The sequence below is a fragment of the Pyrgilauda ruficollis genome, unplaced genomic scaffold (genome assembly GCF_017590135.1).
Source record: "Pyrgilauda ruficollis isolate IOZ18807 unplaced genomic scaffold, ASM1759013v1 scaffold55, whole genome shotgun sequence".
NCBI classification, from domain to species: Eukaryota; Metazoa; Chordata; class Aves; order Passeriformes; family Passeridae; genus Pyrgilauda; species Pyrgilauda ruficollis.
Genome location: NW_024527155.1, coordinates 5,425,998 through 5,449,410, shown reverse-complemented (window position 1 = coordinate 5,449,410; position 23,413 = coordinate 5,425,998). Strand labels below are relative to the sequence as shown.

At 39.0% G+C, this 23,413-nt stretch overlaps 1 protein-coding gene across 5 annotated transcripts in view; it reads left to right on the top strand.

The window, feature by feature from the left end:
• The window catches only part of KCNQ1 (potassium voltage-gated channel subfamily Q member 1), a 335,815-nt gene that overhangs the window by 27,008 nt on the left and 285,394 nt on the right, over positions 1-23,413 (top strand). For all 5 annotated transcript variants that reach the window (XR_005956269.1, XR_005956268.1, XM_041481067.1 and 2 more), the window contains exon 2: positions 14,048-14,138. Coding sequence is in view for 3 of the 5 variants with exons in the window: in XM_041481067.1 (XP_041337001.1) it covers positions 14,048-14,138 (91 nt within the window). In the remaining 2 variants the exon portion in view is untranslated. The remainder of the gene's footprint in view (positions 1-14,047; positions 14,139-23,413) is intronic.

The following is a 23,413-nucleotide window of genomic DNA, read 5'->3' as shown; positions in this document are numbered from 1 at the left end:
GGGAATCCTTTTTCTCCCCTGACTCTGATGAATGCTTGACGTGAGGTAGTTTCCATCCCCAGATTGTTCCTGCGCTCCTGTGTCTTAACCGTGGTAGGGAGCAGCAGCAATTTATCTGACAAATTTTTAAGTAAAGGGACCAGTCTCAGGAAAAAAATATCAACAAAACCTTTCAAACAGGGAATTTCAACTGGTTAAAAAGGAACCTGTTTCTGGAACTGTCAGTTGTGGGTGTGATAATATTATTTTAACTTGTGCTTAAGTGGCTGGGGTGAATGAGAAACATATCTGCCAACTTGAGCAAAGAACAAAAGCTCCATAGATCTCTTCTAAAAGTTCAGAGATTGTTGTTTCAGATGAAGAAGCTTCTCACTGTTCAGGATAATTGCGGGGTTTTTTGTTTGGTTTCCTTTGGTTTCAGATTTTTGTGTTGAAGTCTATATTATGAGGGAGTTCAGTGCTCCATCACAAATACTGTTTTTGCTGGTGTGCCCCATTTTTTTATGGATCTTCAATACTCAAATGTAGGTCTGGAGTCAGAGTGATACTAAAAATAATATTTTTTATTAAAAATATTGTTCTCTGAGAAGGCTGTGTCGGAGATGGATTATGTGAAAACATCCTTATTCTCAGTTAAAAATTTAAGATATCTCAGAGTAACATGACTTTATTTTGGTATTTATTGAGCAGTGAGAAACAGTATATAAAAGGAAATCTGGAAAATATTAGGTTTATAAATTAGTTGTCCTTAGATCCATTAAAAAATTTTTATTTGAGGCCAGTAGTGCTCACTACCTTTTTGAAAAGTGATTGTCTTATGGCAAAGACACCTTGGTATTTACTTTTTTCCTTATTTTTATCTTCTTTAATGATTGTGGCCCTTTGAGCGGCAGATAGATGGTGACACACATTCTAACTATTCTATTTATCTAAGATTAAAAAACATAAACAACAATAAAAAAATAAGCAACATAAAAGCAAGAGGATTTCACTGGTTCTGGGTTTATGACATCCAGGGTTGTTTCAGGTGAAAGTTGGACACAGACTGCATGGAGCAGATATCTGCCCAGCAATTCCTTGGAGAAGGAAAAAAGGAGTACACAGATTAAGAAAGCTCCCTTCCACACTTTTTTTTTTTTCCCCTTTTAATTAAGCATATCCTGTCAGCTGGTCAAGAAATTAATTTGCTCCATCAGATTATGAAACAAATGTTATGTGCTATGCACATTAGAGATACTTTGTTATTTTCCTCATTCTGCTGCCAAAGACTTTCCAAGTAGAACAATGCTTTTGTTTGTGCTGACGAAGGTGAAGCTGCAGAGAAAAGCATTCTCCGATGGCACAGGTGCTGTTTCAGTAATGGCTCCAATCTAACTGCGTCCTTCAGGCTTGTGCTGCGCCCGTGGCTTTGGTGTTCCTCAGTCTTCTGCAGCTTTTGGAGTGCTTTGCATCTTCAAAAATAAGATTGATCATTGCAGATACGGTTTTAAAATTGATAAACACTGATGAACAGAGTGACCCCTCTGACCCCCTCTGTCTCCAGGTAGTCATGAGGACTGCAAGGAAATCAAGCTCTTTTTTTTTTTTTTTTTTTTAATAAAAGGTCTTAATGGTCAGGCCTGCAATTCTGAACTCCACAGGACTTAGCCTGTTCTGAAAAAAATCCAATGCAAATGAAGTTGTGTTTTAATCTGGGCAAGCCTATTTCTAGAATAATTTGGAAATAAGAAGTAAATATATCTGTAAAGCTGCAGTTTCAAAAGGGAGGTAAACTATTTTTGTCTTTTGTTATTTTCTTTCATTTGTCTTGTGACTTGCAAGGTGACTAGTACATCCTCCATATCACAATTCTTGCCTGTTTTTAGTTATTGTAAATTTTTTCAGTTAGCATAGAATAAGGATCCTGAATCTTCCACTTGACTAACTGTGTAGTTAATAAATTTGCTAGGGATTGATTGGTCAGAAACAATTAAACAATTAGTATCTGTAACTTGAACTACATGTTCAAAAGGGATCAATGCTTTAAGTTAAAGGTTTATTCAAAAGAATAATGGCTGTGTCCCTGGATGAAGAACACACCTGCACATCTGTTCCTTAGACTGAAGGATTTTATGGATGATTTGATGCATGGGAAGTGTAATGGTTTAATTATGAGGCACTTTGAGAAGTACCTTCAAAATCTTAGGCTGCTTTTAATAGATCTGTTATAACCATGGAAATCCTTGTGTTATAAAAAGCAAAACAGAAAGTTCAGTGTTCCTAATGGGTGATTCTGTGATGTTTCTCTCTGCATCTTTCAGCTCTGCCTTTTCTCTCTCTGTGCAGTGCTACCAGAATCTACAGGATTCTAAACAATGAATTCCCATGGCTGAAAAGTCAGCTGCTGGAGTTAGCAGACCCCAAGAAACAAATGACTGCCAGAGTTTCTTATTGAACATCGTGGTTGGCAGCCAGCTGTGTGTGTGGGATGACATACATCAGTGCAGTGTCACGGAGGTGGCTGAACTTGACCCCGTGGTTCCCTTAGGGTTTTGGATGCTGCTGGAATGCTGTTAATGCTCCTTTAAAATCACTGGTGGTTCAGGGCCAAGAGTAGTATCTTGGAGCATAATTTTGCCATGAGGTCATGTGTTACTCGGGTGGATGTTGTTAATATGTTGGCAGATCATATCAATACATTTTAGACACATTCTAAACATACACTTGAAATGGCAGCTTAATCTCAAGGGCACTGAACTTCCACAGAAAGTCATCGTTTGATATTTCCTGGTAGTTTAGCCATGAAATGATGACTTCCAGAAGAGAATCCTTCCAGGTCTGCTTCTCATCAAGACTTGCTCCCTTGTACTTAGCTTTATGTGTTACAAATTTATGTTTATTATTAGTCATTGTACAGCACTACATATAAAACTAAATACACACGTAGAAGTATTGGCACTTTAGAAAGGGATATGCAGAAAATATATGTATTATGGGTTAATGCCCTAAATTTTTCTGCTATTTGTAAAGCCTTAAGGGGGTAGGATTCTGGAATTCTTTTGAGTCCTAAATTTGTGTAATTTAATAGTTTTGATATCTTAATGTTGTAGATATACTGCATGCTTTCCTCTGTGTGATTGAAAATACTTGAATATTCAAGCTTTTACATATAATGTTGGGCCTTGCAATGTTAACAATTAACTGGAATTTCATTTATTATTCAAGTAAATGTACAAAACAATTGTTTAGCCTCTTTCTGTCTTCTACCGCTGTTTTCAGAAATGTATTGCATGCTGTTAGCAAGCACTTGCTAGGTATAGTTTGAATTCCCCAGTAAGAGCTGTAACAGAAATAATTTTGTCTATGTTAGCACTGGAATAGCACACTGGGTGTGCTTCAGGCACTGGACTTTTGCTTCCTCATGTTGCCCTGCAATGATAGATCAGAATTATGGTACTATGGTAGCTTTCCCCTCCCAAGGCTGTGGCCTTCAGATGTACCACAAAATGTTACCATCTCTCAAGTCTTTTTCACCAATGAATTTTGATAAACCCTTGTTCTGGAAGTTACCTGGCAGAATCTGAGTTTTCACTGCAAGATAAATAGGTTTTCTTTTTCCCACAGCACCAAAAGACTATTCCTAGAAATGTTTAGATGCCTCCTGGCTTTTAGAGTTGGAAGTGTGTGGGCAGGTGAAAAGTAAAACACACGTCTGGCAGCTGGGGGCTGTTACCCACAGCAGAGTTGGTTGTCCAATTAATAGTTAATTACTTTTTTTTTTTAATGTTATATAGAGCCACTCTATTCCTGATTAGGAGCCCTTCCTCTAAGGTTTGAAGCATCTAAAATCTTTTATTCCTTCATCTTAACTTCTCTTACAAGGAACTTCGCTCACTGAGTGCTCAAGTTTGAGGTCGCATTTTGAAACATAAGTGTTTTGGACACTAAACCACCTTGAAATGCCTCTTGGATACAGGCCTCAGAACTGATTATAACTTTCTTGAGCCATTTTCTCTTAATGTTACCTTGTTTAATTCAGGGCAGGTGAGTTCAAATGATACAGCAGAACTTTTAGCCTTGTGATAAACAATTAGAATTTCCACTAACAGCCAACTTGACTGTTGGAATAATAGAAATAATTATCCTCATAATTTTCGGCCTGAAATCTGTCTATTGTGTGGTGAGGGCACAAAGCTAAAGCTCTTTAAGCACAGTGTGGATTTCACTTTGGAAATTTAACCAGTATAGGCTTTTTTTGAGGAAATGCAGTACTGAGCATTCCTGTATTCCATGGCATGTATTTATAGAGATTTTTGTATTTACAGAAAGGCTCTCTCACCGTAAAATTAAAAGCTGCTTGTAGCGTTCTAGACCCTCTTCATTCTTTTCTTCCAGGGACACTTGAACTTTCCATCATGCTTACAGCAAACAAAGAAGTCAAGTTGCCACAGCTTTCAAGTATCACGTCTTCCCCTCAGCAAATACTTTCTCTCCCCTGGAAATGGAAATATTCTGTTTGTTGAATTCCTCTGCTTTCGCCCTAGGAATGTTAACCTGTCATGCAGTTTCTCTTCCTTGTTTCTTGGCTGTAACACATGGAGGGTGCCAAGTTTCTGCCCCCAGTGCCCCTAGAAAAGTGCAGCTGAGAGCTGAATGTGGAGAAGCTCAAAGGACGATGACAAGGCTGATTTCTGTGACAGCATCTGTCAACTATACCTTTAAATAATTAAAGCAGAGGGTCATAATGGAAACCCTGGTGAGAGCACTTATCCCAGCTTCAGATCTTTCTCACGGTCTTCATCTTACTTGCCAGCACTTATGAAAGTGCCTTTCAGGCACACTGGTTTTAGCAGAAAGGGGCTTGAGAAGTCATTTTGGTGGGGATCAGGTGAGGAGGTAGGCCAGTTGCCTGGTATCACTTTTGTGGCGTTTGCAATAAATCATACTAAGTATCTGTCCAGGTCAAGGTACGATAGCTTTTCCCCCATTTGTATATTTATCTATCTGTTGATTTTTGTCCCTTTCACTGTTTCACAATTGAAGAACTAAGGATGCTGTCAAAAATATTGCTTCCCTGTCATGGAGGGGTTTTTAGAGAGCTAGAAATGTGGGTATTTCTTTATGGAATGTTTAAAACCATGGCCCTTAGTCACTTGCCATATGATTAGCCTCCTACTTTTCGTGCGCTACTACATCAGCTGTACAACATTGTGGCATAGTGCCTTTCTCCTCTGGTGTGGAGGCAATGTTTCCTTTCTTCTGCCTTGTTTTGTTCTTTGGGGCAGATTACTTACTTGGCCACCTGCAGTGTCCAGAAGCTGCTCCCTCAGCAAGATCTCTGTGAGCTGAAAAGTTGACCAAGTCCAGTTTTCTGCAGCACTGGAAGATGCTCATGCTCTTAGAAGTCACAATACAATGTGCTCTGATCTTTAATGGGGGAGGCAAAGCGACTTGCAGCAATGCTGCTGGGATGAAAGTAAAAAAAAGAAAAAGAAAAAAACCCAAACCAACAATCAAATAATCAGGTAACTCACAGAGCTCTTGAATTGCTTTGTCAGGTGAAGCCAGAAAATAGTGTTCAGCCAGCCCAAACAAGATGAATCATTGGAAGTAAATATTGTTACTTGTTTAAAGAAATATTATGTGTTTAAAGAAAGTAATTATTAAAATTATTTATTTCAAACAAGAGTATTTTATTTAGAAAGACTTATTTAATTTAGGTTTGACAACAGCAAAGCAGAGGAATAATCTGGTCTTGGCAGTTTTTCAGAAGCTGCGTTTTATTCAAGTCAATGTACAAAATTTATTTATTATTCAAGTCAATGTACAGAACAAGAACTTTTAGTAATTTTCTTTTATTAGTGTTTGGATACTAAATAATTTAAACTCTGCTGCCTTAAATCCACTGTTACAAGAAAAGTGGGATAGTGATGTGGTGAGTGCTCAGACCAACTGTATAAAACTCCAGCTACAAAACAAGTTTTACTTGTATTGTGGCACTCAGTTTCTAGAACATTTTTTTTTTTCTTCTCTGTTAAAAGAACGCTTCTCCAGAACTGGCTGATAAAAAAATGACACATTTCCCCTTATTAAGCCTGATGTAAAGAAAACTGCAAAAACTCTCTTGATTTCTGTTGTTGGGTGATGCCCTTACTGCACATGTGAACTCACCCCTTCCATGGCTGTTGTGTTGCTGTGTTGGGGTTTCATGTGATTGATGAGGCAAACTGGAAGCTTATTGTGAACTGTCTGGGGAGGGCTGATAAATTTTCTGCAGTCCAGTGGTTTATATGTCTTGGTCATGCACTTGTTTTAAATGTAGCATATTCATTTTCCACCTTCTTACTCAATACCTATCATCTTTTTCCTGTTAATCCCTGCCTGTTCTCAAAGGAGCCAACACCTCCTTGCAGGATGCAATAACATCGCTTTTTGTGAGTAGTTAACCTTTCCTCTTGAAGCATCTTGACGTCTGGTTTGCATTTCTGCTGCAATCATACCCTTTGCCAAGACCTTACAGGCCTTTCCTGCAATAATTCTGCTGCTGTATCCTAAATGACTTTTGATTCATTGTGTGCTTTGTGCTTTGGTACGCTGCCCGTAATTTAAATCATTTTTACAGACTTTAACCTCCCAGAAGAGCCAGGTAAGTGTGATAGAAGCCTTGCCTATTTAGCTATATAGTTAACCTATTTTTCCTAGTATCAGACAATGCTGCATGTGTGTGATCTTTCTTGTGCAATAAATCTGCTTTCCTACACGGGAGCCAAAAGACAGCATTTCTTTGACAAGGGGTTGTGGAGCTGGTTAAAAATTATGCCATTGTTTCCTTCAGGAAGCACCAACTCTACTTTTCCTTGGGAGTTGGAACAAATACATATTAACAGGAAGCTCCATCTGATAGAGCTAAGCTAAGACAAACAGAGCATTCGCACTTTGTCTGTTGAGGGGTTTGTGATGGTAAGTGACAGCTGAGAGCAGTGACCTGTCTACAGGCTTGACCTGTGTTGGACATAACAGAGAGGAAGCGTGTGTTGGGCAGGAAACTGCTGTAGGCAGTTCCTGGAGGGAGGAACATGCTTCTCTGCATGAATGTGAGTGTACGTCCCCTTCTGCTGGGCATCCTCCTGCCACGGAGAGGCTGGAAGATGGGGAGGGGATGTGCCCCTCCTTCCTTCCCCTGCCTCAAAAACAAAACAGAAGAAGAGATGACAAATCCTTAGAGGAAAATCATGCGAAGAGCCTGCATGGCCAGAGAATTAAACCCCTACTTTTTTTTTTTTTTTTTTTTTTTTTTTTTTTTTGAAAAAAATATCCCCCCTTTTTTTTTTTTTTTTTTTTTTTTTTTTTTTTTTTTTTTAATTGGCGCTAAAGTACTTTCTATGTATTTATTCTTTTTTAAACTTGCTTCGTCTTCAGGTATGGTTTTTGTAGGTTGCTGGTCTCTTAACTCCTTGCTACAGTGATTTTTCTCTTTTTTTCATGCTAATGCATTAACAGCTACTGCAGTTAATAAAATTAATGCATAATTAGGAGTGTTAAAGTTGGCTTAAGCGATGGACAAAGAGGAATTGAATACAGGGCTCCTTCTTTCTAACCATGTACCTTCACCAGACCATTCTCTTACAAACTTTTTTTTTTTATTAACTGAGTATGGGCTGGAGGACCTTTGGTGTCCACCAGCTGGATAATTAAATGCTTATTTAGCTTTGTCAGTAGCCTGGCACTGTAATGACAGAGTTAGTGTTCTTTAAGTATTCAGTTCAGGCTTGCTAAAGGGTTCAGCATAAGGTCTACACATATGGGGTATTTAGTTGCATGAATTTCATTAAGGATGAAAGTTTTCTCTGCCATGTGAAATCCTGCTTCTTTTTAAAAAAATAATCTCTGAGTTTCTCAGCTTTAAATCACTGGTTGGTATTTGTACTTGACACTATACCTTGATGATCCCATAAAATAAATTGCCATCCTGTATTAGATTCCTAGCAATGCTGTTTATGTTCATGGACTTCTTTCTGCTTTTATTATCAGCTGTCCTTTATTTTACAAGTTCTACCTGTTCCCCTTCTTTTACCTTTTCTTAGATTATTTTTTTCCTCAAGCAGTCTCAAAATACATTGAGTGAAAGAACAAAAACGTGGTGCCTTGCTGCAGTATGAAATTAGTTGATATGGGTTAATTCTGAATGTTTTCTTGTTTGTTCTGTGGAAATGACCATGTGGTACTGTGTGAAATCAGGGATTTATGTTGACTTTTAGTAGTAAAACTGTTGAAGTTTTTCATGAGGATTTTCCTGATGTAAATTAAGTAAGCAGTTCCTTTGCTGGCATGGAACACAGCAGAATGTATAACAAAATTAAAGAGTCTTCAGTGTGTCTCTTACCTGAAGTTGTGTATCTAAAACCACATTGCAATAACAGTCTTCGTAACCTGGAAATCTGCATGAAAATGTCCATTTCTGGCGCCATTGACCTTTTAGTGCACTGGAAAGTGTCAGCAAGTATAAGCCATGGGGATGAAAGATGAACTAATGATGCTGTCAGATGTTTTAATGAACTAATGTGAACTGGATATGCAGGAGCATTATAGTTTGCAGATTATGATGACTGAGATAAGAATCTGCCCAAGTTCAACCTGCACACTTGTGTTGTTCATTCTCAATGTCATCCTTCCAGTTCTTGCAAAACTTTATACTTAAAGAAGGTTAAACTTGAAATTACTTTGTTTACTTAAGAAAGGTGTCACAGTTAGAAACTATATGGCAAAAAAAAAAGTTATTTACTTGTTTAAAAATCCCATAAACTAATGAAATCCCACAAAACAAACCCACACCTGAGTTATGGGATAGATGACTGATCATGTATGTGACTGAACAGAGCTGTGCATTCAAAGAAAGACAATCTAGCTGTGTAAAAATAAGGGCAGACAGAGATTCAAGAAGAGGGCTTAGGTATAATTTTAAGCACATAGAAGCACGCTAAAGACATTTTCTTTTTTTGCAGAATATTTATTTTTCAGTTACAGTTGTTTTCTCCAGTAGACAGAGAGGATGAACTGCAACTAGCCCTTGACCTCATGCCAAACAGAAAAAAAGCACAGATGCTGGGAACTGCTTTTTAGCTGGCACTTACCAGCTAAAATAATATTCCCTGTATGCAAGGGCACCAATAGTTGGATATCTTCAAGACTGATAGCTGTAATGAATAAAAATGGTTAGAAAACCAGACTTAAGGCAGCTCGTGACATTGAACACGGAAAAACTGTCTTCCTGGATGGTTAGAGTTCAAGTTGATATAAATTGAGCTGAACTTTGCATGTCCCTTCTCATCTATTAAGTGTATTTAAGGCCTCAGCTCAGTTTATAGGCTAATAGCAACCTTTTCTTGGTTTATGGAAAGACTCCCACTGTGAGTATGTAAGAAGCACTGCAAGAAGGAATGAAATCTACCCACATTTTAGTGCTGGTTTTGATGATAACAGCTGCATGTGCATGAGACTCTGTTAATCTGGTGAGTAAGTACTTCCAGCATGTCTCATACACTGTTTTTTTTAAATGTTCCTGGTCATATCACTGGGCATATTTTATAAACCTTTATCAGTTCTCCTACCTGTGACATTCACTAAATGAGCATTGTTATCTCTCAGTAAGTGGTTTATTGCTCCTTTGATCATTCTACACATTGTTTCAAGCCACAAAAAAGACATGCTAATGTTCAAAAATCATAGTTAAATATAGAAAAAACTCAGCAGCTCAGGGCTGAAGGCTGCACAGTACTGATAGCTACCTATAATGTGTCAAGTTCCTGCAGCTGACACTGAGGTCAGGGAAAAAGCCATAGGTCTGTCTGTAAGTCAAAATATATCCTAAAATAGCCATAAAACATTAAATATACCTTTAGCTCTTAATATATTTCCTATATTAATGTATTTCCTATGTTGCTAAGTAAAGCACACATGCTGGCTGGCCATGTTGCCTTGTTGGCTGAATGATTCCTTTGTGGAAATGCTCTAGCTTCTCAAACCTGTTCGAGACAGAAAATGACCTAAATTGTTGGACTGACACAGTGAAGCAAGACAAAACTTACCATTTATTAAGTGTTTGCCCACATGAGCACACCTGTGCAGGCAGTGCCTCGTGTAACTCTGTGTGCAGCAGTGTCTGTGCTCATGCTTTTCTCTCAGAGGGTGGTGTGGCACAGACACATCCTGAGTCCAGCTGCAGGTTTGGGATGTTCCTGAGCCCCAAGTGTGACTGCAGTGCTGCACCCTGGTGCTGCTTCTTGCACTCTGAGAGCTCCACTTCTGCCTCTGGCTCCCCCAGGGATGGAAAACCGGCTGCCTGGGAAAACAGAGTTGAAAAGAGAACCGGAGAAACTGGCTGAGTAAATAGTGCTGCCTGGGAGGGCTCAGGTCTCCTTGTACTGCTCTAGCAAAAACTGAGTCCACGAAAGAAAACTTTGTAATGTCCACGCTGCTTTAACAGTGGTGTTGTGGTTTCACATCAGGAAGTGGAGATGATCAGCCACTTGCAAAACTTTTGGTTTTAAAAAAAACCATAGCACTGTTAGATATGACTTAACCACCAAGCTGAGTACTTTGGAATGCATCTTCTGATGCAGTAGATGTGACTTATCTACATGCAAGCAGATGCTGCTTTGTAACCTGGGAGGGACAACATGAGAAACTTCACAGGCTATCTCCTCATCTCTGCTGCTTGCTTGGCCCCACAATCAGAGTGAGATCAGAGCTGACGAGAGCCTGAACTCGTCACTCTGCTTCCTTTCTTGGAGATGGTCACATTTGTGCAGAGAGGGTAAACAAGCAGTGGGTTTCAGGAGATAAAACTCGTGGTTTGCAAGAGATGAAGCCCTGTCTGACTGTAGAGTGCTAGATTTTATGAAGTTCCAGGTTTTGCTGACTACCTCTCCTTTAGAGGAAAAATGTATATTAAAAAAATTATACCAGAGTGGAGTCAGTTGCCCACTAGTTTGTCTGATATTTACTGGTTGGATGAAGAGTTTACATGTTTAGCATCTGTGTCAAGACAAGTGGGGGTATTTTTCCCTTTTTTTAAATTTTATTTTTAATGTAATGATAGCAATCACAGTCAAGTAATAGAGTGATAAGGTTATTTTGTGAGAATGGTAGTGTTTGCTTTTCTGAGGCTGGCCAGTTAAATTGCTCCAGGATGACTTTTGCATAAGCAAATTCAAGTTTGAGGCAGAGTCTGTTCCTGCAACTGTTGTTTGTGACTGACTCCTGTGGACTTGTCTGCTGCCTAGGCAGTAACTGGGGATCTGTGTTCCACTTCTGACTGAAGAAAGAGATAACTGTCAAAAAAGGGAAAGAAAGAAAAAAAAAAAAAAGTGCCAAACTGCCTGTTTTCTATTTTACTGGTGCCTCGCTCCCTTCTTGTACTTCAGAGATGGAGAAGGGAGCCACTAATACCAAAACAAAAATGAAGCTGAGTTTTGGAAGGTAACAAACAGTAGGCTCATGGCACAGGAGGAGAACACCATGTGTATTTGTTTAATGTCTTAATTTTGCACCTTCTGTTCCTTATGTGCAATTGATCTAAGCAATGAAAATAGCAATGTCAGTGTAACAGGGTGAGTAGCTCAGCTGTGGTGCTGTGCTGGCACCTTGTGGGTGTCATCTCTCCCGTGCCAAAGGAACAGACGTGAAGCAGCAGTGCCTGACTAAACATCTTTGTTTTGCTTGGCATAACGTGCTTTTGTGGTTATGAAGGTGTTTCATGGACCAGCCTGGAAAGAGTGCAGCAGTGAATTGTAATAGCTTTTCTGGGGGTGAAAAAAAAAATAATTAGTAAGACTGTAATGGGTCTATGTGCATGAAAAGCCATAAAAGCAGGTAGGTAGTGAGGTGAGTGGCACTTGATGCAGTTCTTACCTCAGCCATCAATTTCTCTAATAGGAACAAAGAAAGAGATTTGGCAAACGATTGACTCTAAGTTTATCTTTTTGTCACTGTCAAAGTTAAACTTTGAACTTTAATGCTTATTAGGGTTTTGTGTTTGTTTAGGAAAGGGACAGAAACGGGATAGTCTTTGCTTTGGTTGCCCCCTTGTGGCTTCTTGTGCTGGCCGAGTTAAACATTCTGTACTGGTATTAAGGGATGAAGTCAATGTGAAGTGGTACTGCTCATCCCTTGCAACTCATTGTTTGCTTTGAACTGCTAATTCTATCTATGTTGGACTTTGAATCCAGAGAGCCCCAGCTGTCTCTGTGCAACTGACTCCGTTTATGTTCACATTGTCACGTGTGTTGCTCTTACGCATTGGGGGAATATTGCACACAGAAGGGCTGGATACTTCGTGAACATCTATGTTATGTTTCAAATGACTCGCTCACCTTTGCATTCTGCTGCTTTGTCTGCACAGCTTGTTTGTGCTTAAGAGTGCCCGAAGGCAGAGATACAGGGTAAAATGAAAAGACTTTAGAGATGAAACAAACATTCACATTCTTACATTTTGCTTAGGTAAAGTATATTTTTATATGGGTACTTGTATTGATACGTGATCATCTCTATCCTATTAATTTCATTATCTATTTGGTTTTTTTTGCCTAATTAGCTACAAACTTCATCTCCATTATTTGGTAGCACAATCTCAAAGGCTGGACTCAATCTCAAAGGTCAGGCTTGGTCTGAGAGGTCTTTTCCAACCTTAGTGATTCTGTGATTCTGGCATAATTTTTCTATGTGTGCTTTGGACTTGCATATGCTGTATCTTGAAGCACTCATTGGGGACATAACTTATGTCAATCTTAACACTGTTTTGTTTTCTTGGGTGTTTGGTCTTTCAAAAGATTCAGCCAAAGAAGTGCTCACTTCTATGAATAAAGAATAAGGCTCTGGATGACTTCAGCTGAGCTATGCCAATCTTAATGTCCTGGTTTAATATTTCTCTTGAGTTCAGTTTTATTCATTATGTCAATTATTTTTTGTCGTGGGTTTTTTTGAGTTAAAAAAATGGCTACCTGTTTTAGAGTTGCCTAACAGGATGGGTGATTTATTATTGGATTTTGCAGCAAGTTTCAGTTGAGTACAAAGGACTGGCATTGCTTGTCTCAACAGAATTGTGAGAAATAGCCCTAACAACTAACTTTGTGTTTAACAAGTGGATGTTTTCAGTCTTGCTGATTACTTGTGTTGTGTTTTTAAAAGAAACATGCAGTTCTTTGGGAACTGGCAGCTGCCTATGGCTAGTGTGCAGTGTATAGCATCCAGTCTGGGTGTTAAATGGTTTTCTTCCCAGGTGTGTGGCATCCTTTAGGGGAAGCAGCAGTCCCGTGGGGTGCTGGGCACAGCTGAACTGCTCAGGGAAGGGCTTTGAAGGCAGAGGCTGCAGGGCTGAGCAGCCTTGCTCCCCACATGGGGGAAGAGGATTTCTGGGAGGTTACAGACAGCTGGGCTGTTTCCCTGGCTGCCTCAAATCTTACGTCCTGGTCCCAACCAGGACCCCTTCGCTAAGGACAGTATACCACAGCTTGTTAAACTTTGGCTTAGCTGTGATTTTTTTTTTTTCCCAGTTTATTGGGGAAAAATAAACTTTTTTTAAAGTTTATTTAAAAAAACTTTTTAAAATAAGTTTAAAAAAGTTTTTTTAAATAAACTTTTAAACTTATTTAAACTTATTTAAATAAGTTTAAGTTTAAAAGTTGGATCAGCAAAAAGGCAAATACTTGAAGCATGTTTGGGGGTTGCGTGGCGATTCAGCCAAAGCAGTCCTCAAAATAGGAAAGAGCAAGGAATGCTCTTTTCATGAGGGGCCAGGAAACAGCAAATCTTAGAGGTGGGCTAAAGCTAGTGTTACCGTATGGTTTCATTTGATAATGTCCAACCCAAAACTTCAGTGTCTGAAGAGAAATAAACTGTCCAACAGGAAGCAGGATCGTGCAACATTTACCAGCTGTGTTTAGGGATAATCCAATACCAGTGACATTTCAGTGTAAACAGATGATTTGTGGTGGCATAATTATCTATTCTCCCTATAGGTTATTACACTGCATTACATTATTTTAATTGTTTAATTTCTTTTCATTTGCAGCTTCCTTATTGTGCTGATATGCCTTATCTTCAGCGTGCTCTCTACAATTGAGCAGTATGCAGCTCTTGCTACAGGGACGTTATTTTGGATGGTATGTATGTGGACATTAATTTGATTGATGTGTGTTCTCAGTGTGCAAATTCTGATCTCCTGAGCTAACACCATATCAAACAAAATGTTCCTTATGGTTTAATTGACAAGAGACTTTTCTGCTTTTCCCTAATGAGTCTGCAAAGCTACAGAAATTCAAAAAGTCATGGTAACCCAAAAATGAAGTGGTACCCTCTGTGGCCTATACGAGGACACCTGTGGTGTGTCCAACACATACAGTTATTCTAATTAAGCTTGAATCCCTCCTATTGCTTGGGTTAATACTTTTTTCAGCTATACTGAAGACCAGACACCTGGCCACAGCAGGGGAAAAAAAGTAAGTGAAAGTCCTTTCATTTAGTTGATGTCATATCCAGCTTTGTTTCAGAAGTGGTAAGCTCATGTCCACTGACTTTAAGACAACTTGCTCTGCCTGTCTTATGCTCTTTCCCTTCAGTACAGAAAATAGTCATTGTGGTTCGAGTACACCAGTGCTGCAGCAGAGTTGTTTCAACAAATGCTTCAGGAGTATTTGTGTCCTGCCAGCCTAGATTTCATTGAAGAGCCTTTGTTTTGAGGTTGGAAAGGCATGATTTTAAACATCCAAGCTTTTTATGAATTTGTTGTACCTCACTAGTGGGATACTACCTGCTAAATCATTGATTTCTTTGCGTTTATAAATAAATGACCATTATTTGGAAATGTGGAAACACTGTCACTTTACTGAGAAAATGCTAAATAACAATTTAAATGTTCAGAACAGGTATTGTAGCAATGCTTCAGTAATATCCCTAAGTGTATTATCACTATTCACATGGAAAAAGTTCACTTAAGACCCCCATCATTTCTAATAATTTTTTGTCTATTTATCTACTAAATATGCCAAGGTTCTGTGCCTAATATGAATGCTGTAAGAATAAGAATAGAGCATATTAAATTTAGTGTCAATCATACTATGTCTGTATTAAGTGCTTTCATTCCTATATGTTGCTTTTAACTCACTTGTAAGATGTTTGAGCTCCTAGGTTGTAACATAACTAGTGCTAGCTAAGAGCATCCATACCTTTATTTCTGAAATCAGTTCAATTTTTTTTTTTTTTTTTTTTTTTTTTTTTTTTTTTTTTTTTTTTGTGGTTTGGCATATTTTCTCTTTTGTACAGATTTAATTTGTTTTGGGTTTTTTTAACCCTAGAACTAGTAGGGGTTTTTATCCATAACTTCTGCCAATGTCTGTGATGAATTTAACTCCTGGTAATGTCTCACTCACCTTTGCAATATATCATAATATTTGACATGTGTGTTGTCTCAGTGAAACAACTTCTATAACGAGTAAGGTTTCATTCTCTGCCCCCACCCTGTGAAATCATGGAGCTTGTTTTGGTTTGTTCATCCTGTGTTGTCTATATCTGGGCAATCCAGGCACTGTAATGCAAAGCATTTAGGATTGCACACAGAGTGTGGAATAGCCAGTATTGTGTATTTCTGCTGTTCTGTATGATCATCCTCAGTAGTGAGGGAATTGGTGAATGATGTATCAGTGTTCCTGTTCTACACAGTGAGAAAAACTGTGGTTAATTTCTAAAATTGAAATCCTACTGGCATGGGTTTCCTGGGAAATGAGCAGTTGTCTGTTTGTTCAATCTTGGGAGAGGCTGATACTGTTTTCTTAAAGGATTAACTGTGGTAACTTTCATGAAACCTGCAGGGATTATGGGGAGCCATCCATCCTAAGCAGAAGATGGGCTGATGTGCTCTCTGCTCTATCCAATTTCAGTGGGACTTTCCAAGAAGCTGTGGCATCTTGAAAGACAAACATAAATATCAGAATCTCACTTCTGCTGGCATCTCCCCAGTGAAATTTCCTATTCTCCTATTTCTTGAGAGATTTTTCTTTGATTTTAAGGTAGTCAGCTACCTTAAAGTCAAAGAAGTTGTTTTACTTTTCTTTACTTTCTATGAGTTGTCAAAAGTAGATGTAACTGAATATAATCACAGAGGGAGATTTAATCACAGAGGGCTGGTTGAAGAGAGGCTGCAAAATGGAAAGAAGGAAGTAGAATAAAGTGTAACAGCATGTAGGGATCAAGACACAAAACTGGAAAAGACAGAGTGCAAGCTTCCAAACCAAATGGTGCTGTAAGGAGAAATGAAAGTTCAGGAGAGCACTCTTTTCTACTGTTCTGCAGTAGGAATTAATTTCTTTTTTGTGTCTATAGAAGGATTTCTAATTATTTGACAGCAATGATTTTTATTTCGAGCCAGACAGTTCAAGTAACTACTGTTCTGCAGTAGGAATTAATTTCTTTTTTGTGTCTATAGAAGGATTTTTAATTATTTGACAGCAATGTTTATTTGACAGATTTTTATTTGGAGCCAGACAGTTCAAGTAGGTGACATTGTCATTGAGGGTGAGCAAAGGAAGGCAAGCAATTTGATTGACAAAACAATATTAAATGAGACAGAGCTCAAAGGAGCAGCAGAGTACCAGCAAGCTAAGGAGTATGGGAATCCTGAAGATGGCTTTTGCTTGGGCTTAACTGAGAATGAAGGAACTTTGGCCATGTGGAGGTTGTAGTTTGAGACCTCAAGTAAGCCCGTGGAACTGGAGTTACATGACACTGAAGATAGGCATTGGGAAAATAACAGAATCTCTTCGTCCTGACTGGAAAACTAATTAAACAAGACTATTAAAAGCACTCACAATTAATAGCTATACTGCTTTATTTCCTCCAAATAGCCAAAGTATTTGACTCTGACCCTGTAAAAGATCTGAGCACCTGCATAATTTCAGCAGGTAGTCTTTTTGAAATCAGGAAGCCTGGTCACCCTGAAGTTACAGATAGAAGCTGTGTGCCCTTTTTCATGAAGAAGAATTTCATGCTTTACTAATATAGTCATATAAGTTATTAAAAGAACATGAAAATAAAAGCTATAAAAGTTGAGATTGTATGCTGCGGCAGTTTCAGTTCGAAACTGGGTGGAAGAAACAATTTCATGTAGTATATAAAATATTTTGCAGTATATCAAAATATATTATTTTGATTTTATTCCGGAGCTGCTTGTCTTAAAATATCACCCTCCACTAGCACAGCACGAAACAGAAGATGTTATGCTATCAGTAATTTAAAAGCATTAAAAACCACTTCTATTTCTCTTAAAAGCAAGAAAAACACAAGCTTAGCATTGGGAAAATAAACAGTTTATATGCGTTCCAAGTGGTGTTCCAGATTTAGACAAAAAAGCTCACAATTAGTCGCTGAATCTTTCTCTACTTGTCACCACACTTCACCAGGCAAAGAGCCTTGATGAAAGCTATACCTGAATGCAGTTGTAATGGGAGATTAGGAGAGAATTGGCCTTTTGTTCGTTTCCAGAATGCAGTGAAAACTGTTTAAATTTGCATGTGTTTATTTTCTCTTTTTTTCTCACTAGATGGTGCTGTCGGAGGGGGTTTGACTCCAGTTACTCGCTGGCACTTGCCCAGCGGGAGCTGGAGTCCGAGCCAAGGCTGTGAAAGCATCATCATTTTGAAGAGCCCTGTGTACGCTTGGCCCGTGTAAAAACAGTGGTGCGGGAGAGCTTTTGCCATGACTCATAAAGAGAGTGTGGTATATCAGGGTAAAAATTGATTTGGAGACTACAATGTCTAAACTATGGAAAAAAGCAGCGCAGAGATGTATGTTCCCAGAGAGGCCATATTTTTCTTTTATTTTCATAAGCAAGGATTTTATGGTGCCAGAACACAGCAGAATGCTGTTATCTCAGCATGATCTAAGAAAATCCAAGTGCCTGATCCAAGGGGATTAAATATTCTGCTGATCCAAGGGATATTTGGTGTGCCTGAAAAAGCTATTTTCTGGTAGGAATCTCATTTCAATATTGATTCCCGCCAAATAAAAAAAAAAAAAAGAAGAAAAAGCTGTGTTTTTATGATGAAAGTATAAACTCTTTCCAGCTTTCTGTTTTAAGTTCCTTTTCTACTTTAGCGTGCTTCTTACTGAAGAGATTAAACAATATTTAAACTTCAAAAATTACAAATTAAAATAAAAAGGCAATAGTTTTGGTTTATTAACATTTGCTTTATTGGCATTGAAATTATTCCTACAATTATGAGAAACTGGCACAGAGTCTAGGCCCATAGGAAATCTAGTTTATATTGCTTTTATAATATAATGTTTTGAGTATAAACCTTGGCTTTTGTTTGCTGCAGTGTTTTTTGAGAAACAAAGTGGGTCTTTTGAGAAACAAAGAGGAAAACACCTACAGCTTTTGCTTCTGAAGGTGGTCTTCAGAGAGAATACACAGTTTAAAGGGGTTCCAGCAGTTTTCTTTCCTGATAATATCCCTTGCTTAAGAAGGCCAAAATGCAGACTCACCATCTGCATGGGTGCATTTTCATCCTTTTGAAAAATTAAACAAATGTAATATCTGTAAAAGCTGCCTGGTGACAGCGCTACAGATTAATCTAGTCTACAGACTCTGGAGAACAGCTGTAGCTGAGAAGGTGAAAAATTTGTCCTTGCAGCCTCAGCAATGTCCCCTGGTCTGACCCAAAGTGAGGCCAGCTGGTGTAGAAGATGTGTCTAGTGGATTTATGGTCTTTAGTCTTTTTCCTTTGTTGGACCTGCAGAAAGACCTGTCCAGGGAGTCACTCACTGCAGCCTTTCCTTCCTGTCACTCCCCTGACAGCTGAAGTGGAGAATCCCAGCTTTCCGTCAAAGCTGGCTTCTTTACATTTTCGTTTGTAGGAACAATGCAGCTGTGAGTGATGTGAAGGCTCAGAAAACATGACTAGAAATGAAAATTGCCCTCCCCTCTTTTAATGAGGCGACAGTATGAGGAGTAGCTGGAACAGGGATCTTCCCCTGAGTGTGCACCCAGGTGTTTCTGGCTGCATTTCAGCCCGATTTTTGTTTATGGCTGAGCTGTGCTGGCAGATAATGTGTGGGCTTCTAATCTGCCTCACTGCAAAATCAGCTGCCTTGGTTTGAAAGGTTGCTGGTAGTAAGATCTTAACTTGTTCCAGCTGTTCTCAAAGCAATCCCTTGTCAACTCCCCTGGCCTGCAGAAGAGAGTTATGCACTTAATGTAAATGTGATGTTAAAAGGATTTAATTCATTTGGTTCAGAAGGTTGCATGAACGTGCTTAAATTCTGCTTTATGTCCATTCTGAGCAGGTCAAAGGGAGCCAAATCAGATGCTCCTAAAGTGGAAATAAGGCTGTCTGTTCAGGACAGCTGAACCAATTTCATTAAATGGGTGCTTTTTTATAAAAAAAAAATAATTAAAGACAAGCCTCTTGCTCTGGTTTGGTGTAGATGAAATCTGAGTTAAGGAGGAATGAAGTGGTGATATGGAATGAAAGCATGCTAAGACCAGTAAGGGAGAGATTAACTGGTTTTGTTTAGACATGTGCTAAAAACCAAAAACTTGTAGAAGGGCACTGGAGTTTCCCTTTAAAATCTGCAGAGGGCAGCATTGGCCCACGCTGTGTTCTCCTGGGGTGGCTGCTTCTGACCTTGGACGGTGTCCTGAAATAGATAAAAATATATTTTGGAAGAAGTGAACTCTTAATAATAAAGAAATGTTTTTCCACATGGGCTTGGGGAATTTTATATGAGTAATTAGCAATCATAATTTGTGGCGAGAGAGATGGGAGAAAAGGGCCGTGTAAACATTGGTGCCAGAGAAAACTCTGGCAACTTTGTGGTGGAGCCTCAAAATTCATGCCATTTGGTCGACTTTATTGCTCATCATGTGGATGGCTTTTGGAAAAAAAAAAAAAAAAGAGAACAATTAATGCTTTCAGTGAAATGAATTGGGCAAGTGTTTGCATGGAGGAGAAAGAAAAAGTTCTTAAACTTGTTAAAACACAGAAAGACTTCCAATATGTTATGCCCTGCCAGGTACACGCTTGGTATTATTAGATGTTTCCTATTCAGTTGGGTAAAAGAAAAAGTTTATTTTTTGTAAATTTCTCTAATGTTACCGCCAGGAATGGCTTTTAGATATATAAGAATAAGTAGAAGTTTGTATAGAAAAAAACCCTACATCTCTTTTTGCATGTATCCATACATTTCATCCAGAAGGTCCACGTTGTGGGTTTGAATTCTTATTTTAGCCTGCTACAATGGAGTGGCTTGGATGTAGAAAATTGATTACTTCTGCCTTTTCTACAACTTTGAAAAGAAAAATCCCTTCTGTGGGACTTCTGTACCTGGAGTTGTGTGGTGACATAACTGAACGCTGCCATTTAAAGTAAAGTCTGAGTCGGCATCGCTGTGCATGAAGGAATTTAGCGTTTATCCCCGCTGGATGAGGTGGCTGTGAGGTACCAGGCGTTTTTTGGGGCTCAAACTCTGAAGACTGAGGCGGGCTCTGGGAAGAGCTCAGGGTGGGGCTGGTGGCAGACTGTGGGCCAGCACAAGTCTCTGGTGATGGATGGCTGCTGGTGGCCCCGTGCTCTGACACGGCGATCTCCCTGCCCGGCAGCCCGGGGCTCTGTGCCACCGGCCAAAAGGAGCAGGGTGCCACGCTGTCCTTGTGCACACAGCGAGCAGCCCAGCTGGTCAGGCATGAGCTGCAGCAATGGGCAAGTTTTCAGGAAACACTGCTTTTAAATTGGATGCGGGGTTTTGATCAATGAGATATGTTCTCTGGAGTTATCAGTTTTTCACCTGTTCTTGAGAGGTCATACTTGCCTTCGTAATTCACACAGTGGTTTGTTTCTTTATTTTTAATAATAGGTGCATTCCAATAAATTGTGTTCGGAGGTGCTGATAAGAAAATGCCATCACTGGAAATGGCATGTTTCATTCACAGTTACATTTATTACTCACTTTTGTCAAGCTTCTTACTTAAGAGTTCGACTGAACTTTCCTAGGGTGTAAATCCATGTCAAACTTGGGACATCAGCTTGGTAACTCCAAAAGAAGCATAATAAACATATTTTCTTTGAAATTATACATATTTCTCACTATTTATTATTTTACTAAACAAGCAGAGTAATACAAATTCCATCTAGGAAAAAAAAAAATTAAAACTGTGGGATACTGGCCCATGCTATAGCCAAGCAGTGAAAAGAAAGATTTTTAAATTTAGGGTTTATCTGGATTAGTGTGTAATGTTTGCAGTGACAGGTGTTTCCTTTATGCTTTGCCCAAATGTCTGGAAAGTAGTTTGTCATTAAGTGCTACATTCAGTGTGTATCTCAATTTCAGTATAACTGGAGGGTCTCTGGCTTTGTTAGGTCCTTGTTTTCACATCTGACCTCAGCCAGCTGGAGTCTATTGTTTTAAGCGCAGTGTAACAGCTGACATAACATAACGGGTATCAAGCCCGAAAAACTGAAACAGTGCCGTAAACTCTGGGAAAGGGAGAAGCTGGGAGGAGAGACAGGGGCAAAACTAGCTTCATGATTCCAAGTGGGAGTTGCTGGCTTGTTTTCCCAGGGGGAATTAGCTAGGAAATAATGGGATGAGTCTGTTGAAGTTCTATTTGCAATTGATTACATATGATAGACTACTGAGACAGGTTTGAATTTGCCAGCTGTCACTTGCTGGTGGCTCTTGAATGGCTTTAAGTGGCCCTTGGTAGGCAAAACTGGAATAAACTCTGCAGGTGTAGTGTAACTGTGGTGCAGAAAAGCAGCGACTGCCAGTGTCTAAGAAGAAAGGAGGTTCCAGGAGTTAGTAGAGAGAAAATAACTTAAACTGAGTGTATTAAGAACTTTATTTTGCAATGCTGGGTTAAGTGAGTTCAATTAACTGGCTGAAAACCCAGAATCAACTGGACTTCTTGGTGGCTTTCTTTTTCTTGGCAGTTTCTAAAGTAAACTTCTATGAGTTTATTTTCTAAAAAGCTTCATTATTTTGTTTCTCGACTTCTGTGTTTGACAAGAGCAGAGTGCATCTCGGCACTGAGATCTAACTGCTCTTGGAAGGACAATGAGTAAATGAACACTGTTAGAAATTTGACAGGCCATGAAAAAAGTGACAAATATCTGGCTTTGTGCATAAATAGAGAACAGCAACATGGGAGAATACTCTTATTTCTTCATATGTATTTATGTATATGCTTCTTTACATATGTATTTATATATAGAGTGTTTATTTTTTTCATCAATAATTTGAAGAAAAAAGTACTTCTAGCTGGATTTCATTTGTATTGAGTAGAGCCTCTGGCAGTTTTGCCCTACTGAGAGCTTATTCCATGGCTTTAGAGGAGGGGGGTGATGCCTTGCCTTTCAGGGGGGAAAAAAGGCAAGACTGTGACTGTATGCTGGTTTGGGTATTTTTTTAATTTTTTTTTTACTTAAATATAAGTATATGTGCAGAGGCAACTAAATTATGTTCTACGTTTTTAAGTGAAGTTTTTATGGCAAGAAACTTGCAGTTGTGCAGTGTGTTTAATTTTGTGTGTATGAGTCGTCATCATGACTTCAGTGGAGCTTCCTGTGTGCATAAATATTAACAGGATCAGGATGTAATAGGAAAGATTTCTTCAACAGAGTCTGCTTGTACTTAGGGGTAACCTAGGAAGCATGAGTTTGATTTATGCAACTGCAAACTGTATTTATCTCACATTTAATGTTTTAAATGTATTTTTATCTAATTTACTTTTATTTTGTTGGTATAAAAAATGTCATCATGACTGAGGCATGAGTTGTGTTAAACTTGTCTTGCACAAAGAGTTTCTAGGATTGCTCCTGTTGTACTATGAGGCTCAATTCTCAGTGTCAATATCTCAGTAATCAGAAGGGCCTTGTGAAAGTTTTATTAGAGCTGTTGATTCAGTAGCTAGTAGTATTTAGCATGGGCATTTACATTTTATCTCAGCTTATAAAAGAAGTGAATTTGATTGTGGAGCTCAGAACATGGTGTTTGTGCTGAGCTGCTGGAGAGGTCTCGATAGCCCAGAGAGCTGCCACGTGCTGCCTTTTCCTTCCCGTGCTCGTGGCGTGTCCCGTGCCTTGGGAGCAAACAAGGATGGGTGCCCATGTGCCCTGGTAGCCACAGCAGTCAGAGGCTCTGCAGCAGAGTAAGTTTTGTGGGCTTCTGAGTTCCCTCTAGGGACCAAATATTGTATATATCCCAAATATTGGGATAAATGCTCTAAAACCTCTGCTCAGCTATCCCTGCTGGTCACCAATTTCAGGGACCATGTACCTTAGTGCATTGCTTACATCAGGTATTTCCACCTACCCATGGACCAGGAGCATATTTTGAAGATGTTGGGGAACCGAGAGCTGTTACTGGCACTCAGAAACAGCCGGAC